Here is a 19,040-nt window from a genome sequence, read left to right as displayed (position 1 = left end):
AGCCGAGTGTGAAGGGGCTGGGATTAGGCTCAGTGCCTCCAAATCCGAGACCACGGTCTTTAGCCAGAAGTAGAGGTGTTTTAAGTATCTTGGGATATTGTTCACGAATAAGGGAAAAATGGAGAGGGAGATCAATTGTTGGATTGGTGCAGCCTTTGCAGTGAGGCAAGCTCTGTACCAATCTGTTGTGGTGAAGAGAGAGCTGAGCAGAAAGGCGAGAGGCTCTTCTTTTACTGGTCGATTTAAGTTCCTACCTTCGTCTGTGGTCACAAACTTTGGGTAGTGGCCAAAAGAAGAAGATCGCAGACACACGTGACTGAATAAGATGCCTCTCTCGGATGTTTGGGCTATTGATTATTAATCAATAGGTTAATCAAATAACCTATTGATTATTGGTTGTTGATTATTTAGAAGACAAGTATTTTGGCAGCTGTTTAAAATGTAATTTGAAAAATGGCAAGCATCTGGGTGTTGGCTTGGTCTTGATTTGGACTCTTAATCAGTAAAAATGCATATTAATTAAAACAAAAACTTCTATAAATGAGTTGTAAAACTGCAGACAAATGAGGCAAAATAGCTTCAGAGGAAATCCTCGTATCTATTTAATTATAAATGACATTTTTGAAAAGTGCCCAATTTAAGTTGACTTGATTCAGAGTGGGACACAAATATCCAGAAACCTCCAGAAACCATGGTCTTCTTACAGTAGAGATGAAAATGATTTTATCTTTAGTGGTCAAAGGACTAGATTATTTCATTATTATTATTATATATTTTTTAGAAGAATGTCCCAAATAAAAAGTTTTGGTGCACTTCCTCAGATAAAAGACAGTGAAACTTAAAGTCAAGTGAAATAAAATAATTGAAAAAAAAGTCTGCCCAGATAGAGCATAAAATATATTTTCTGTAAATTTCAAAAGGGTGTCAATGACACTGAATGCCATCAATTTAACATGTTTGATCATTTGTGTTAAAATGAAAATGATCCCAATTCACCACCTGTCCAGACTTTGAGAATCTGTCTGATCTTTCCTCCTCATTTTACCCATCATCACCATCCTGAAACTTAACGCCAAGCTCTGATTTGTGCCCCACAGACTCTGGCAGTAAGCAGGACACTGTGAAGTTTGTTCAGGACACGTCCAAGTTCTGGTACAAGCCCGACATTTCCAGAGACCAAGGTAAATATTGGCCTTGGAGCAGAAAGCCAGGCGGCCTCCAGTGAGCGTATAATACACTTCTGTGTAAAGTTTTTTTTCTTCCCCTTTCAGTATGAATGTGATTTTAACTTTAGCCTTTCACTGCTTCCTCCCTATGTTGACCTTCTGATTAGCCATCACAGTGCTGAAGGACAAAGAGCCCGGTTCGTTCATCGTCAGAGACAGCCATTCATTTCGCGGGGCGTATGGACTGGCCATGAAGGTGGCCACGCCTCCTCCCTCAGTGGTACACCACAGTAAAAAAGGTGATTGGATTACCTTAGAACGAATGCATGGCTTTGTAATTTTATAATGGATCTTGGATGTGAAAAATCAAAATAAGGAACCATTTAAAATCTTTTTTCACTTTTAATATGATTCATGTCCTTGTATGACGAACATCTGTTCAGGGGAAAACATATGTTTAAAAAATGCTGCTGCATTATCAACACCTTACCTAGCACTTTGTTGAAGTATCTTTTGATTGAATTTAAGCATTCAACCGACAGTTTGTGATCCTGACTTGTCAACATTTACCCACTCTCAGTTTGAAACTCCATCAGATTGGGAGGAAATCTCTATTTTAAATGGTGCAGCAGATTTTCTGTAAGGTCTAGTTCTGGACTCTGGCTTGGATTTTCTTCTAGTTAATTTTTTTCTATAACTTTTATAACTTAAATCCATCTTTCTCTTCAACTTGTTAGACAACAGCTTCTAGTTTTGGAATAAAACTTGTTCTTATTTGAAGCTGTTTGTGACTTCATCCTTCTTAACAAAAAGATAAACAACAAAACCACTGTCCCATCTAATGGAAATCCACAGCATGACGCTGCCTCCTCCATGTTTGAGTGTGGCTATGGTGATCTTTTGTGTATGTACAACAAAGTACCAGTAGAAATTGTGACCCAAACATTAAAGTTTGTCTTCATCAGACTATGATACATCTTTCTACTCAGTTTTTATTGAACACTTAAAAACTATCTGCCCTGTTACTCCAGAAATGTGGCAAATAAAGAAAACTCATCCCGGAAATTCCAGCAGCTTCCACTTTTTATAGCTTCTTTGTGTAATGAGAATCTTTATTTTAAACATTGAAAGAATATGTTCTAAGATATTAAAGTTAATATAACAATTTCACTTGTAAATGTAGTTTTCTTTTTCTTCTTAAATTCTGTTTTTGTTTTCAGTGGGAGATCTGTCCAGCGAGCTAGTGAGGCACTTCCTGATTGAGTGTACACCTAAAGGAGTTCGTCTTAAAGGCTGCCCCAATGAGCCATACTTTGGTGAAAATAATTTTCCAAGATTTTTTTTTCACTATATACTTGATTAAATAAAAACAAAATAGCTACAGATTAAACCCAAGATTTTGAAATGGTTTTCTACCCCCCTCTACTGGTGGTAAAGACAAATTGCAGCTGTCCTTAGGTGTTTTAATAACATTGAATTTTTCACAGGAAGCCTCACAGCTCTGGTGTGTCAGCACTCCATCACCCCTCTGGCTCTGCCCTGTAAACTCATCCTGCCTGATAGAGGTAAACATTCATAACTTATCCTGAAGGTAGAGCTGAGAGTTTACCTTCTGTGTCTCAGTCAAAAACTTAGATTACATTTTAGTCTGTGTTGTTACTGTAGAGTGCTTCCTTATTTTATTATTATATTTTAAATTTAACAATAACTTCTGTGGAATATTTTTAATTTAAAACATTTTAACAAACATACTACCTATTTGTTTGCTTACAGAAACCAGAAATAATTTTAGTAATTCTATCACACATTAAACATGTTAGATTTCCTGCCAGACAGGAAAATTTCCTAAGACACTTTTCAGAATAAAGTTAATCAGTTTCCATGATGTTTATTTTATTTCTTCTTGACCTTTATGCTTTATTGTGACTCATGTGTGACATCATTGCTGTTTATTTCCATTAGATCCTTTAGAGGAGCTGAACGACGCATCGACACAGACAACAACAAACTCAGCAGCTGAACTTCTCAAACAGGGTGCAGGTAAAACATTTACTGATAATAAAATAGTATTTTAAAGTAACAGACATCTGTGCCTATTTTTGGTGAAATACTCATTTAATGTGTTTTTGGGTGTTAGCGTGTAACGTGTGGTTCCTGGGTTCTGTGGAGCTGGAGTCTCTGACGGGTCAGCAAGCGGTCCAGAAGGCAACCACACTGACACTCTCCATGGACCCTCCACCTCCCTCCACCGTGGTCCACTTCAAAGTGTCGGCTCAGGGAATAACGCTCACAGACAACCAGAGGAAGTGAGCATTTGATTGGCAACATTTTGACAATAGAATTGTCACAGTTAGGAATAAGTAAATGGCTTGGTTGCTGAAAGGTTTTGTCCCAAAGTTGACTATTTCTTGATTTTATTTTGTGATTTACAACTTTTATTTGAATCTTTCAGTTGTTTTTCATAAGACAACTGAAAGAATATTGGATATTCATTTAATATTTATTCATACTGATTGAATATGTGCATTCATGTTGAATGGCACATAATTGTAAATATGGGTAAATATCAGAGCAACACTTGAAAATACTAAACTGTCATGATTGAAAATGCTAATTCTGAATGGTTTTTTTATTTATTAATTATTTTTGTTAAGTAAGACTATAATGTTTAAAATATATATAGTATAATATGATATCCTTTATAGTGTTATATCTGCTATGCGATAACATATTGAGCTTTATTTTTATTTTTTACAGTTGTACTTAATTTTCATAGTTTTGGGTTTTCATAAAGGATGCACAGAAACTCAGATTAAGGTAACTGCAAAAAAACCCCAAAAAGAAACTGATGTGTTGCTGTGTTTGACTCTGTAGGCTGTTCTTCAGGAGACACTACACTGTGAACACAGTTATATTCTGTTCTCTGGACCCACAGGGAAGGAAGTGAGTAATTTCACCAGTCTTACAGCAGCCATGACCTCCAAATGAGATCTAAAATCTGCACCAGTTAGTAAAGTTAATAACAGTCACTGATAATTAATAAATAACTGCAAATCAATTCAGTGATTTGAAACACACCTGGCTAAAAAAATTCAACAAAGAAATTATTTGAAGCTGTGCCATTATGTTGAACATACATTTTTTTTGCTCCTTTACATTCTCCATTAAGTAAGATTTTTTGGCTATTGTCAGAAACAGTTGATAGCATTTGTTGCCTCAAAGTTTGCCTAAAGGAGATTTTATGTTCAGGTGGCAGTTATATTCTCACATAAGGCCAGGTTGTGTTAGTTATCTTTCTGCCCTTAATCAGTCATCATTTAAAATGTTGCATTAATTTGTCAGATATTAAAATTTGCAAATACAGAACTTTTAAAGGGACAAATTGTTTTTTGGCACAGTAAGCTTGCTGTACTACTTGTAACAGTGCTACGCATGCACAAATACATCATTATCCCAAAAAATATGTAACAGCCTTTTTATTCTGGTGTGAAGGAATTCTAAGGTTTAAACTCTGGCATGTAAATAATCTTACAAATATTTTATTACAGAAGTGATAATATAAGTGATAGAGAATAAAATTAATTCTTGCTCATAAAATGCCTTTCCCTCCCTCAACATTTACCATAAATGAGTTTATGCTGCAATTTATTTTAACCTGGCTCGGTAAAGACTGTAACAATTTAGTTACTTCAATAGTACACAATGCTAGATGCTTTATTAATTTCATTGTAATCCATCTCTATGATTCCTGATGTCAATCGTGGTTTCTGTCCTACATAGGTGGACAAGAGACAGCGTCTCCACAGCCAAGTAAGTTTATTCTTGACAAGTCTTTGTGATGAGCATGTGCCATGTTGTTTGTTTTTTGCCTTCATACAGAGTTTTCTTATTTCTCATTTTTGAGCTTGATGTACTTTAGCCACTCTTAAATGATTTTTATTTATTATACCAGGAATTAATCTTTAAGACAAAGACAAAAGCAATAATTCAAATGAAAGCAAAGGTTCATTTTCAGTAGCCAAAGGTTCCTTAAACAGTATGATTCAATCACAGTATTTGACACCAGTTTTTGTTGCTTTATAATTAAGGCAGACATTTAGAAATAAGATTCTTAATGTGATTTGACACACTAATTCTTTTGAACTATTATTCAAAGAAATCATTTTTGAACTACTTTTTGGGACTTTATTCAAGTTGTAGATTTATCTACATTTTAAATCCTTTTAGACAGCTTTAGTTGTTATCAGATCTCCAATAAAAAAACAATGTTGGCATGAAATTCATGTATAAAATATTAAACTAACATAAACATAACTCGAATGCGGTGCCACAATAGCTCAGTTGTATGTTCCTGTGCAAATTGTTTCAGAGTAATTTTTCTATGTCATCAGGCAGGTAGAGGAGTGATTTTTTTTTTGTTTTTAATTTTGCAAGCATTGCAGGCTTATTTATATTATACTGTACACTGCTGAAAAAAACAAAACAAAACAAAAAAAAAACATAATCCCTTTATTTTAAGTTAATCATTTGTTTTCCTCCTTCCAGGATTTTTGGATTTGTTGCCAGAAAATCTCAAAGTGAAACTGAAAATGTATGCCATCTGTTTGCTGAGCATGACCCTGAGCAGCCGGCAAGTGCCATCGTCAACTTTGTCTCAAAAGTCATGATTGGATCTCACAAAAAGTGATGGGACAAGGAGATGATCTGCTGCATAAAGAGAACCTGAGGCAAGGATCAAATCCCTGTTGTTGAGTCATTTCACAATTATGACTAAGTTGAAAAGCCAAAAAAACTTTAATCCCTGACACTCCACGCTGGATTCTGTTGGTTCTTTCTGCAAAATGATTTGTGCCTGCACTGCAGGATGCTTCCAGAGGAGGGAGCCAAGACTCTGATATCATTGTTCTTACATTGTTGGACAGACTCTTTGCAAAGTAAAGTGTTGACGTGCCTTCCAGCTTTGAAAAAACACTGAATATGAAAGTATAGGCAAGATTTTCCAGATTTTTAAACTATTTTATAATTTAAAGGAATAAAAATATATTTCTTAAAACTAACTTACTAAAATTATATTAGTTTTTACATTAATGGCATAATAAAAGTGGGTGTAGTCATCAAGTTGTCACTATTTGCCTCATCATACTCACCAGATCCTTAGTTTGACATTTTCTGCCGTATTGTATATTTTTTCTACAATTTCATGTATAATCTTTTGTTTCCTCAAAAGATTTGCCATTCCTAGCTACACATATTTTAGTTAATTTTTATTGTGTTCAAAACATATTTTTCCAGGCGTAGGAAACTGCCACTCAGGGAAAACAAAAAAGAAAAAACAGATCTGAGCTAGCTTTTGTTTTAATTATACCTGAAATTAATTTTCATGTTTTAACAATAATAATAATCCTCCTATTGCTACATATACTGTATATATATACATATAGTTCTAGCAATATAATTTTCATATTTGTACAGTATAATTTATTCTGTTAATCCATGTAAAATTAGCTACAAAGTGGTATAAATGTATATATATACAGTACAGACCAAACGTTTGGACACACCTTCTCATTGAATTCAATGAGAAAGTGCGTCCAAACATTTGGTCTGTATTGAGTACAGACAAAAAGTTTGGACACACAGTTGTGTCCAAACTTTTGGTCTGTACTGTATATTGTTACAGCATTATGGTAAAAATGTGAAAATAAGTGCTCCATGTTTCTTTTACCTGAGTGGCAGCTCCACACTTCTGTTCAAATTATCAGTGAATATTTAGACAACAATGACATAAATATCTAAGATGAAAGATTTTAATCTGAATTTGAATTGTCAAGTTTCTTTGATGAGCTTTTGTAAAATTAAAAACAAAGGTCTCTTAACCAAACTGTATTTTTATAACACTGACATTAATTCTATACAGTAGTGAAAAACATTAAAACATAATTTGTACCTCAGCTTGAGAGTTTTTGGCAGATAAACAGATCTGCAGCTCTAACCACAGCTTTCTGGTAACCACAGGACAATTCATTTCAATCAAAATGAATAACAACCAACATCAGAAAAGCAACGGTGTGGTTGTACTTAAGATGTATTCTGTATTACAATAGTCATCCTTCATTAAAGATGTTTAAAAATCTTTTTGCCATGCTATTTTGTGTATTAACACATACTGTACATTAGGATTTCATATAACGGTCACTTTTTTATTGTTCTACTATATGTTTGTACTATATGTTCCTAATATCTAAATACAAGTTTGTTTTATTCCCTTTTCTAGTCTGATTCTCAATTTTTTTTCTTTAATTTATAATTGTGTTGAACTACACATTTATCATCTGCAGCATTATTTATAGCAAACAGTTGAGTATGTGGGCTATGGCAAAAGGTCTTCTCAAATTTTTCCTGCCAATTCCAAACTGCTTTTGGTGGAGGCAGTGTCATGATGTGGGACAGCATCTCTCCTAATGGAAATATAAGACCAGTCATCAATGGCTATGATCTCAATGCAGAAAATATTGAGACTGTATTCTGCCACCAGTGACAAGATTAGATCTCTACTCTTCAGTGACAAACTCCGTCTTTCAAGTTAGCGATGCTCACCTAGACAGAATAACATTTAGCAGAAACTGTGCCTTCACAACTTGGGAGTGAAGAGGACACAATGCACTGTCAACCATCCTCAACACAACCCCACTAAACACTTATGGTTTTAGCCTGCGTGTGTGCTTCACGCCAAAGGGACCAACACAGCCACATTGGTAGACTTGTGTGACAAATGTTGGTTGAGGAATGTTATTCCATTCAACAGAAAAGTGTGACCCAAGCTGATGAATAGCATTGGGAGGAGGTGCCAGGCTGTGATGAACCCCATGATCGGGGTGGGAGAGGTGTAGGGATTCATCTTGTAATTGGTAGGTTACTGGTTCGAATCCCCGCTCTGATCTTCTCAGTCATCGTGTCCTTTTCAGCATTTTCTTCTGTCTGCTTGCTCTATTCAGTGTGTGAATGTCTATGAGTTATATGACTGCAGTGTATAGTGCTTTGGAGTCCTTGGACTTGATAAAGCATTGTACAAGTGCAGGCCATTTACATGGTTTTCATGTGTGGTTCTCCTATAAACCAAGGCCGACCAATTAATTATTCAATCCAGTAAATGATGTGGAATGAGCCAGTTGGCATTAGCAGGGAATATTTGATAAGTTTATCTTAGAGTTTTATGGTTTAATGTTGTGATAAATTCAAAAGAAAACGTGTAAATGTTTAAGGGCTAAAGGAGCATACTAATTTAAACTATATTTATTTTTTATTTTTTGTAGAAATAATATGTCTTGAAATTGCTGTTTGGTTAGTTTTGTGTGAACTCTTCTTTTAATAGAGTACTGTAATTTACAATTTTACCAATAGATGGCAGTCAGAAGCCACTATTTGCATATACTAAAACAACTATAATGTATCTAACTTTTTTCCTGGTTTGTAGTTTGCAGCCACTATGGATTCATAGCAAGGACCAGCAGGAGGAGAATCAGGACGAATCTGCTCATGCGTAGAGAACCACAGGCTTCCTAAGCAACACCAGAAAGACTGTCTCCATGTTTGTGTGAGTGATAACGAGAATGTTCTGGAGTGCACATGACAGATGATGGGGGTTGGGAGTTTAATGCCTGATGCATCCTGCAGGTGCCTTGTGGATTGAGTGATGGGACATCTGTCCCCAAATCAGTAGATAGCAGTTCTGAATGAGGCTTTTTTTTCCAGGATCCTGGTCTCTGCAGGGAGCCCCGGGGATCTGGAAGTGGGACAGAGATGTGGGGATGTATTGGTATCCTCCAGTCCTGCCTGGCCTTCGGGGGACAGCATGGACAAGGGGGGTGTGCAGTGATGGGGTGTGTGTGTGTGTGTGCCCGAATGAGGGGTGGGGGTAGCTTTCGTTGGTGGATGACCTCACCATTACGGGAAACTTTCCCACAGCCTGAACACAAAGAAGGCCGTCAAAAGGTAAAAAGAATGAGAAAGAATAGAAATTTAACACAGTGTGTAAAAGAAGGAAGAGCAGTTAGAGGATGGGAAAGAGGTTGTTTCGGAGGGGGAGTCGTGTTGCCTTTACAGGGTTCAGAGATTCTCTGGGTTGATAGAGGTTCTGCCTTCCCCCCTCACACAGCCTGAGTCTGTCCTCAATCTGCTGAGTCACCTATCGCCATTTTCTGCCCCTCCATTTGCACTTCCTGCTGCACTTCCTGTCAGACAGCACACCAGCACCTGGTGGCAAAGTGGTTTTCACAGCCGCCGGCCAGAGCTTCTGGACAACATCACATTCCTGGCATTACTTGCTGCGAATGGTGTTTGGAAATCCAAAGGCCGGCTTCCGTTTGGGAATGCCTCCCTCACAGAGTCCCTCTCAGCCTCTGATCCCTGGTCTCCTCTCATTTTATTTGAGTTAGCTATTTAAAGCCCGTGCTAAGTACGCTGCTGGCTGTAACGGGGGTGGGGGAGCAAACACACACACACTCCGTCTCACACGCTAAAACCACAACGACCCACAAATAATCCCACTCCTATTTTTAAGTTAGTGGGCTGAGGGGGGATAGTGCCTGCAGGGCTGCCTGAAGAAAATTACAGATTTTCCTTTAGTTTTCATGTTATGCTTAAAATAAAAGCTGATCAGAGCAAAACTAAAGTAACATCACTAAATATTTACTTTTGGACAGTTCTAAAGTGAATCAATGATTTAAAAAAAAAAACTTCAGAGGGACTGCTTCATTTACCAGCTTGAGGAGCAGTGATGATTTAGTAAGCTTTTGAAACTTAAAACAGTTGCCTATTTTTACACACAGTAATTTCTCAATGTATTTGACAAAGAAGCACAGTTTAAAGGTAAGTTTATTGAAAAGCGCATTTTTACTGGACAAACATTTTTTTTTAGGAACAAGAGTAGTTTCCCAGAACATTTTAATTACTTTGTCTGCTTTTTAAATGCATTTTCATTCAGGAGTACAAAACAGAGTCATTTAACCAGAATACTAAAGGCATCACCAAAACAATTTATTAACAGACTCAAAACCTATTTGTATAATCATCTACCCACAATTAGTCACTTTATCTATTAAATTGGCAGTGTTATGTCTTTTCCAGGCACATAGGGGCATTTATGGCACTTTTTGCATATAATCTTTCTCAGATAATGAAATTTAACCTGCTCAGTTCTGCCTATTTTGAACCTCTTTCAGACTAAGCAGTTTCAGAGCCTCTTGTCACTTTAAATCCAAACAAGCTGCTGCTGGTCACCCCCCATCACCTCCTCCCAACATTTACACTGGCGTTTATATCTGTGAAAATAGCTGCAGACAGATGCACAATTGTACAATGGTCCAACTTCGAAACCTGAGTGAGACCCAAAAGCAGAAAAAGTGGAGTCTCCTGCACAACGATCAAGGATCCAGGAGCAGTTTCTGAATGGTAAGTAAAAAACAAAACACTTGTCTTTTCCAGCAGCCATTGTACAATGCATACAACAATAAAACCAGCTGACCAAAAGCGCTTGACCTCTGCTTGGGTTGCTAGGTGAGTTGGACTGGTTTGCTAAGTAGCAGTGCAGTCCACCGATTGTGACTTAATATCCGGGAAGTTGTCAAAACAGCTTGTTCTCCTAGACACAAAAGGACAACTTTCATATTGCCATAAAACAGCTAAATGCTTTTACTTAGGAATTTGATTGTTTCTAGAAACAGTAGCGTTCCACATGAAAGAAAACAAAAACGCACAAAGTGAATTTTCTACAACAGGTCCCCTTTAAGGTTTGAAATAGCACCAGACCTTTATAAAGTAAAGCCTGCAAGATGTGCCATTTTGGAAGAATAACTACACACTCATGCTGCAGCAGTGTTTTTGCACCATACCAACTTAAAATCTTTGAAAGAACAACAATAGCAGGCAGTTGTGGTTCTTTTGATCTGTAATTCAGAACATCAATAATTTTAAATACTTTAACTTTGCTGGTTACATTTTGTTATAAAAGCTGAGATGAAAACTCTACCCTCTGTGTGTCCAACGTCATGGAGTTGTGAAAGCGGAAATCTGTATTTTCCTTCATAAAATGTTTCCACTAACGTTGGTGTATTGTATAAAAGTCTTTGTATGCAAACCATGTAAAACACTGTGATTTGAAGCATGGTCGGTTGGGTCTAATTGTTTTGTTTGCAAACAAGAATAAAGAACTTCTCTTGTGTAATTTATAGTTAACAGAAACTATGAATAGAAGAGGATTATATAAACTGGTGACAAGCAAAATGCTGGGGGGTTTCTGCACAGCAACTACATACAAGTAAGATCCACGTTCGGTCTATCCAAATTGTCCTATGTTTCCTAGGGTAAATTTCCAGTTTTCTGATTTGGCTCTGGTTCCTGTAGTGGAAATGACAAAAAGAGTCTAGAGAAAATCACCCCAAAGAAAGTTCATGCAGTTTTTCCCACCCCATTCTTTTTGTTCTTTCAACGTGTTTCATAAAAAGCTTTTTTTTCAAACATGGTTAGTCTTGTTTCCACTAGTATCAACAAATCATGACAGTTTTATAAACTTCTTTGAGGCTGAAGGTTAATCTAGCTCCAACAAAAAGCTAAAACAACCATGCAGGGTGCAGCCTATCCCAGCTGTCATTGGGAGAGGGGTGGGGTACACACTTGGACCTGTCGCCAGTCCGTCACAGGAACAACACACATATACACGCTCACTTGAATGGAAATCACCAATTAATTTAAAATGAATGATTCTGGTCGCAGCTGCGGAAAAAAAAAAGATCTGTTGAGGTGGAGATTTTTTCTTTGAGGCAAATAACTACCTGATTTTGCAGTTTACTTAACCCTCCTGTTATGTTCCGGGTCAAATTGACCCGTTTTAAAATTTACAAATTAAAAAAAAAAAATAGAAGCATTTTTTTTGCATGAAACGTTTTCTATTTGTCTTAATAGGTGCACTCTAGACATAAGTTGAAAATTTATTCATGTTACACATTTGTACCAAACCCTAGGTCTACTTTTTACATCGATACTGTTCGGGTCAATTTGACCCGGCAGTCAGGTTAAAGTGCAAAAAAAGATTTTAAAATGTCCAATTCTATATGTTTCCTTGCAGTTATGAACCATATTTCACCACACACACACTCACACCCACCCACACGCAACCACACACACACAAGCCCACTTTCTCACTATTCTCTTTACTTCACTAGGAAACTGCGAGAAAGCAGGTGTTCACACAACCTTTGACGGGAATCTTTTCTGTTCCTGTGGACAAACTCCACCCACTCTGAGTGACACTCAGCAGAAGTGGATGAAAACATAAATACTCTCTGCATGACTCATTTATCTTGATTTTAATCAGCGGGTCAATTTGACCCAGAACAGTATGTGTGTCTCAAGTTCAATTATAAAGATCACCCTTTGGTAAAAAAAAAAAGTATAATATAAAATAATTTACCAAAGGTCAACTTCAAGGAAATTATTGTTTTTTTGTGTCTAGGTTTTTTTCAGTGGACATTAAAAATCTAAATTCCATTTTTTATGTCCAAATGAGTAAATGAGCAGGTTGTCGTCATTGATCCTTAATTTCTGAGAAATAATAAAACATCATTGCACAAATATTGATTGAAATGGTTAGTATTGGAGTTAATAATCAGATACAAAAATGTTTTGGAGGAATTTTTTGGTTTCTGACACTATTGCATGATTAAACACTCCCTGGGTCAAATTGACCCACGAACATTTTTGCTGTACCCTAGAAACGAACATAACAGGAGGGTTAATTAGCTGAAGATGCTTTACAGATTATGTCCCCCAAAAACATAATCTGAGTTTTAAGTTTACCTGTACCAGCAGGTCAATCTCACAAAGACCATCTTAGATTTATGTGCTGAACAAGAACAGCTAAGACAAATATGGCTCCAGTGCACAGAGGCATCAAAAACTCAGATTAAGTGAGTAAGCATGGCATGCTTTTATGGATATGCGTCACCTCTCTCTCACACACAAAGACATGTTGATGCACACACCTCCACTTGTCAGTCAAGCTTTGAGGCCTACGTGAGCTCAGTCACATGCCCGAGAAAACTGCTCCTTTATTGCCTCTGCTCTGCATTGCCTCAGCTACAGCTGACTGACAACACACTGTTTTGCTCACACACAAAGGCTCTGAGTACTTGGGTATCAACGTCAGTCTTAATGAACCTGTCTCCAGGGGGCGGGGCCAGGGTAATGTCCCACACAAAGAATCCCCCACTGGGCCACAGAGCCAACCAGAGGCCAACAGATTAACTTGCATTACATCAGCATCTCCACAATACACCTAATGAGGGGGGATTATGTCCATGTGTGTGTAGATCTGTGTGTTTGTGTGGCTCTCAAGACATTGCATCACTAATAAAATGCCCTGATTCACTTTTGCTGAATCGGTTTGCACTCAGCTGACAAAACCCCCAACATTTTGCTATACATTGAACTCTATAGAGCCATACATTAGACTGGTAATTATTATTGTGAGAAATAAAACTGTAGCATCCAGTCTTTTTAATTACTTTTGAGATTTTAGCTCACAAACGGACTTTTTTGGTTAAAAAAAAAGTTAACCAATGCGTTCCACCTGCCTGACTGGGAATAAAATAAAATGTTTTAGGATCCAAAAAAGGCATCCATGGTAAGAAGCTGAATCACAAGCCTAGACTAAATCCCTCCTGAGTGCAACGACTTGATGTCCAAAGGAAACTAATTAGAAAATCAAGTGATTTTGTGAAAGATATAAGGAAATATATGAGTTACTAAAATTGCATTGTTCAAAGAGCTTTTCGCCATCTCAGCACAGGCAGCAGCTAAACTGTCTTTAAAAGTAATGATCAGTCTAACAGTCCAGCTTGTCAGGGTTAGGATTCCTCTTAGGATTCAAACACAGGACCATCTTTGGTGTTATCTTTGAGGCAAAGCCTGTTCACTCTGAGGAAGTGTATTTCAGCTGCGTGGGTGGAAAGTCTTAGTTTTGTACTAGATCTATATCTCATGACCATAAAGCAGATAAGAAACACTCCAACTGTAAATTAGCATGAACATGAGTCAGCTGCTGCCTTTGTCTGGTACCCAACTTGCTCTGATATAATGGTGTAAAGCAGAACCAAATGTAGGGAGGACACGGGAGACAGGTAGGTAAAAATAATGGGTAACACTTTGTTTGACGGGTTGTGAATAAGTCTGTCATGACACCATCATAATCAATCAATCAATCAATCAAATTTTATTTGTATAGCACATTTCAGCAGCAAGACATTTCAAAGTGCTTTACATCATTACAAACACAGAAACACAATGCAATATAGAATCAATAATCAAAACAAAGCATTAAATCAAGTTCCATAATTGATTACGTTTCAAATACAATTCTAAACAGGTGGGTTTTTAGTTGAGATTTAAAAGAAGTCAGTGTTTCAGCTGTTTTACAGTTTTCTGGAAGTTTGTTCCAAATTTGTGGTGCATAGATGCTGAAAGCTGCTTCTCCTCGTTTGGTTCTGGTTCTGGGGATGCAGAGCAGACCAGAACCGGAAGACCTGAGAGGTCTGGAAGGTTCATACAACAACAGCAGATCTTTAATGTAATGTAATGTAATAAACATGACAAAACACCTGTCATGAACATCAGTAAGTCTTCATGAATATTTATGACTGTTGTCATAAAGTGTAAATTGGTAAATCATGACACTTTTAATACAAAATTGACATTATTCAAAATGTCTTTGTTATGACAACTTGTTATTAACCAAGAAATCATGATCTGACATAAATTTGTCAGATGATTAAACTTTAAAAATTATGTAGCTTTATGTTATTAAAGCTAAAATATAGTCAGTCAAAATATTAATGTGTAACAGTATTTATCCTCATTTGTGCATAAGTGCCTTTAGACTCCATCATTTGGGTGAGCGCCACTCACATGTATGCGGACTGTTTCAAAAATGAGGATGTACAGGACTAGCCAGAGCGATAGAATAAGCCTCCTCCCAACAGCACTAGCACATGTGCCTCTGTTGGGAGATGCTTTTAGTGAGAATAGAAGCAGCAAGTATAACCCAGGTGTCAGAAACCAGGGGAATGATCCAGCTTGAATCCGATCTAAGTGGCATCTCAAGGTAAAGTAAATTCTGATATTTTACTTAGCTCAAACTCAGATTTGGGAGTGCTATAATACGTGCCGTTTTCATACAGAGCAAACTAATAGTCTTGACCAACTGTGTTGGATTTGAAAGAGGTTAGAAACAATTAAAGAAACACAAACCTGGACTTACACTTCAGAGTTTTATTTTATTATCTCCATGTCCTGTTTTCTATATTTCTTTCCTAAATATTTAGCAATTGTTAGTAGAAATAAGGCTCAAAATTAGAGTATGAACTGCCAAAAACAGTAACTTTATCTCATCACTTCAGAAAACAGTTTGTTGTCTCAGTTTACTTTTTGTGAAAACACCATGTGTAAGGGGTCTCATTGTTAACATATTCTGCTTCTGTCCACAGTGTTTTATTGGAGCTAACATACCTCTGGTTCAAGTTTCAACTGTTTTTTTCCATCTTCAGTTTCAGGCACTGTCTCTTCTCTTTTTTATTTCCTGTCCACGTTGGAACTTTACAGAATGTGGGGACAAAGTGGTAAGTGTATGCCAGTCTCCTGCAGAGAAAGACCCAAGCTGCCAGTGCTATTTGGCTCTCTTCATGCATCTTTCCTTTCCTCTTCCTTCCTTTTGTATTTGGCTCTATCAGCATTCTCATTTGGCACTTTAACCTCATGTGTTTTTTTGGCAGCCATGACCCAGATTTTTCTCTTTCAAAAAGGAAAAAAAATAAAGCAGAAGCAAAATAAGAAAAGGAGGTCAGCATCAAAAATCTAATCACCAATTAGCAATCAATGAACTAATTAATTCTAGTAAGTTAGCTAGATGAATAAAGAAGCAGCTCTGAGTGGAGCGAATGGTTGTGAGGCTGACAGATGAAAAGAAAATGATTGTCAAAAATAGAAATAGGGTCTATAGGGATCGGTTCACAACGGGCTGCAGTGTGAAGACATTCCAGTGTCTGTCCCACATCGTTTCCCCACACTAACGTGGCCCCAGGGTCATATGGGGTAAACATGACAACAAAGGGACGGAGGGCATCCAGTGCTACTGTCTGCTCATTACACAACCCAGGAGCACTCATGTGGCTGTAATTTGTGAACAATGTTCCTCCACTCACTCGGTTGCAGAAGTTATGATGTGATTGGACCAATGGCTACAAACCTGATAATCACATAGAGTTACAACAAGACCTATCAGTTACACAGCTACCATAAGGAGAGAAAATGAAAATTGTAATATTTTTCTATTATAAAAATACATTGTGCATGTATTGTATTAACTTGTTGCCCTGAAAAGCTCAGGATCTCTGTGTTAGAAATGGGATATTAAATCATGTTTTTTCCACTAACAAACAGTTTTCTTTTTTTTCAACATTAACTCACCATTAGTGGTAAAAGTGTAGAGGCCATGCATGTAATGGCATTGTTACATTTTTATAATTCTAAAGTATTTAGGGTTCGTCTATCTCATCCAAGCTCAATAAAAGTCGTTAATAGTTTGTGGCTGATTTTTTTATTTTGTTTGTAAGTACCTACTCACAGGGTAGAGGTGTTGAAATTCAGCCGGAAAGCTTAGTTTGCTGAGGTGATTGCACAATGGACGAAAGTGGGACCATAATAATAAAACAATGGAACTTTATGTGCCACATAAAAAAAATATTTTTTCAAACAATCAAAACCAGTGCGTGTATGTATTTAATGACAAAATTAAAACAAAAAATCAGTCAATTGAAGTTTATTAAGCAAACAGCTGATAAAAATCAAAGCAAATAGGCAACAAAAACAAAAAAAACTCCAAAACTATACATAGCTATTACATCATGAAGAAAAACGAATACATTTTCGACTAATGTCAAAAAGTTGAGGTTTGGACCACAAGGAATCCACGATCATTTGTAATAATAGACGTTTTTTTGTAAAATATTTATTTCAGCTGAAAAAATAACACAGTAAAGGTACTGAAGGTTGTTTAGATTTTAATTAAATATTGTTACACTGCAATGCATTCTGGGTATATGATGTATGCAAGGTGCTATGAAACTATGTCAGTCAAGCCAAAACAGTAATTTTTGTGCAGTAACATTCAGCCCTTTCAATTTGAACCGGAGTGCATTGAAATGGAAGACAATGCAGAAATGACAAGGCAAAATGAAAATGAGGAGGAGCGTGTTGCCCAAAAAAGCTAGTGTTTGTGCCACTTGGAAATGCTAACCAGAAAATGCTAGAGGCTAGAGACCTGAAAATGCTAGAGGCTCCTCTTTCAAATCAAAACATTTTCTCAAATGTATTAAGAGTTTTAGAGTGTTAAAAGCTTAAAATATGCTTCACTACTCTTTTAAATAGTCCCTAATTTTCTTCCTATTTGTTTTGGTTTTGTGTTTGTCCATAGTGTTACCTCTAGCTGATATAGAAAACAGAAGATCATAAGCTGATCATGTTTATTTCAACCTACACCTCGTGCACAGGAAAACTTTGAGGCAGTTTGCCTCAATCCAGAAGTTTTTTGGGCTGCTCTGGCATTATCCCGTCTCCCTTTTACAACTCCTCCACCGCAAGAGACACAGTCGTTGTCTGAGACACAGTCGTTGTCAGCGACAATGATAAATTTTATAGCAGTTTTCCAAAGAATTAATAGTGTTAGAACACAAATACAATATAAAAACCAACTTTAAAATGCTCTAAACAAACAAATTTCTAACTTTATTTGTATTTTTCTTGAGCTGGTAAAAAAGCAAAACAAACTAGCAAAATAAACTTTATATTGATGAATAAACAGAATAGGATAACAAGATGCATAGTCTACAGTCTACTTTCAGATGCCTTTTTTATGTTGAACACAGACTTTCTGCTAAAAATGTGTGCCTTTTCTGGTCACTTAGTATAGATTAATTTTAATTGATCAAGCAGATCAATTTTTTATGCGGCTATGGTATAACGTTGCTGATTGGCTTCCTGTAGTGTCCTGTGTGCCATTGCACACATCAAAAAACACAAACACATTAGATGCCAAGTCTGGGATGACATGATAGAGCCATGTAGGCTAACCTGGTGTACTTCTGCTGCTTCCTTGTTGTCACTGACCTTGGCCTCTCCGGCACGGAAAATATCTCATTATTTGCCACGTGTGGCTACACCCTGCACTAACTTTCATTTTTTTCCTCCCTGAAGTTTTCTTCAGCTATCTCATTCTCTATTTTTGGTTGATTTACACTGCTTCCTTTTTTTCCTTTCTTTGCTTTTTCAAATTGTAAGGGACTGCATGTGTCTCTGCTTATGCAAAATATCAGACTGACCCAGTCTGACGTGTCACTGCGCACCTGTGGCAGCGAGGGTGGCAGCAATGCTGCACTTCAGGGAGTCAAAAAAAAAAAAGACCACCAGCTGGTTCATTGTGCATATGGTTCATTTTAAATCTAGATTTAAATTGTGTCACAGAGAGTAAACACAATAAAAACATGCTTTATCTGTGGCATTGTTCATTAAATGTATTGCTGATGTATTGAAATTAAATACAGTAGGTACAGTTAATGATATTGTATTAGCGATTAGGTATTACATCCAGCAAGTACTTTTACTTTTAATACTTGAGTATTTTTAAAAGCCAGTACTTTTTTACTTTTACTTAAGCACAAATGTTAATGTGGTACTTTCACTTTTACTAGAGTACATTTTTGTCTGTTTATTTGTACTTTTGCTTAAGTACATTGTTTGAGTACTTTCTCCACCACTGGTTTGACTGAG

At 36.8% G+C, this 19,040-nt stretch overlaps 1 protein-coding gene and 1 long non-coding RNA gene across 5 annotated transcripts in view; both read left to right on the top strand.

The window, feature by feature from the left end:
• The window catches only part of LOC116725702 (tensin-3-like), a 42,188-nt gene extending 35,840 nt beyond the window's left edge, over positions 1 to 6,348 (top strand). For 3 of the 4 annotated variants that reach the window (XM_032571932.1, XM_032571931.1, XM_032571933.1), the window contains 9 exons: positions 1,098 to 1,181; positions 1,334 to 1,465; positions 2,387 to 2,482; positions 2,654 to 2,731; positions 3,129 to 3,206; positions 3,304 to 3,472; positions 4,041 to 4,109; positions 4,947 to 4,976; positions 5,712 to 6,348. In XM_032571932.1, the coding sequence (XP_032427823.1) occupies positions 1,098 to 1,181; positions 1,334 to 1,465; positions 2,387 to 2,482; positions 2,654 to 2,731; positions 3,129 to 3,206; positions 3,304 to 3,472; positions 4,041 to 4,109; positions 4,947 to 4,976; positions 5,712 to 5,853 (878 nt within the window). In that variant the 3' untranslated portion in view covers positions 5,854 to 6,348. Of the gene's footprint in view, positions 1 to 1,097; positions 1,182 to 1,320; positions 1,466 to 2,386; positions 2,483 to 2,653; positions 2,732 to 3,128; positions 3,207 to 3,303; positions 3,473 to 4,040; positions 4,110 to 4,946; positions 4,977 to 5,711 lie in introns of those variants that run through there. The other variant, XR_004340452.1, reaches the window with a different exon arrangement.
• A 2,296-nt stretch (positions 6,349 to 8,644) lies between these two features.
• On the top strand, positions 8,645 to 11,385 carry LOC116725358 (uncharacterized). Its single transcript, XR_004340390.1, has 2 exons — positions 8,645 to 8,760; positions 8,919 to 11,385. It is a non-coding gene; the product is annotated as an uncharacterized LOC116725358 (long non-coding RNA).
• The last annotated feature ends 7,655 nt before the right edge of the window (positions 11,386 to 19,040 follow it).

The sequence above is a fragment of the Xiphophorus hellerii genome, chromosome 9, assembly GCF_003331165.1.
Source record: "Xiphophorus hellerii strain 12219 chromosome 9, Xiphophorus_hellerii-4.1, whole genome shotgun sequence".
Taxonomy (NCBI): Eukaryota; Metazoa; Chordata; class Actinopteri; order Cyprinodontiformes; family Poeciliidae; genus Xiphophorus; species Xiphophorus hellerii.
The sequence above is the reverse complement of the archived record's forward strand: the minus strand, read 5'-3'. Positions and strand labels throughout refer to the sequence as shown.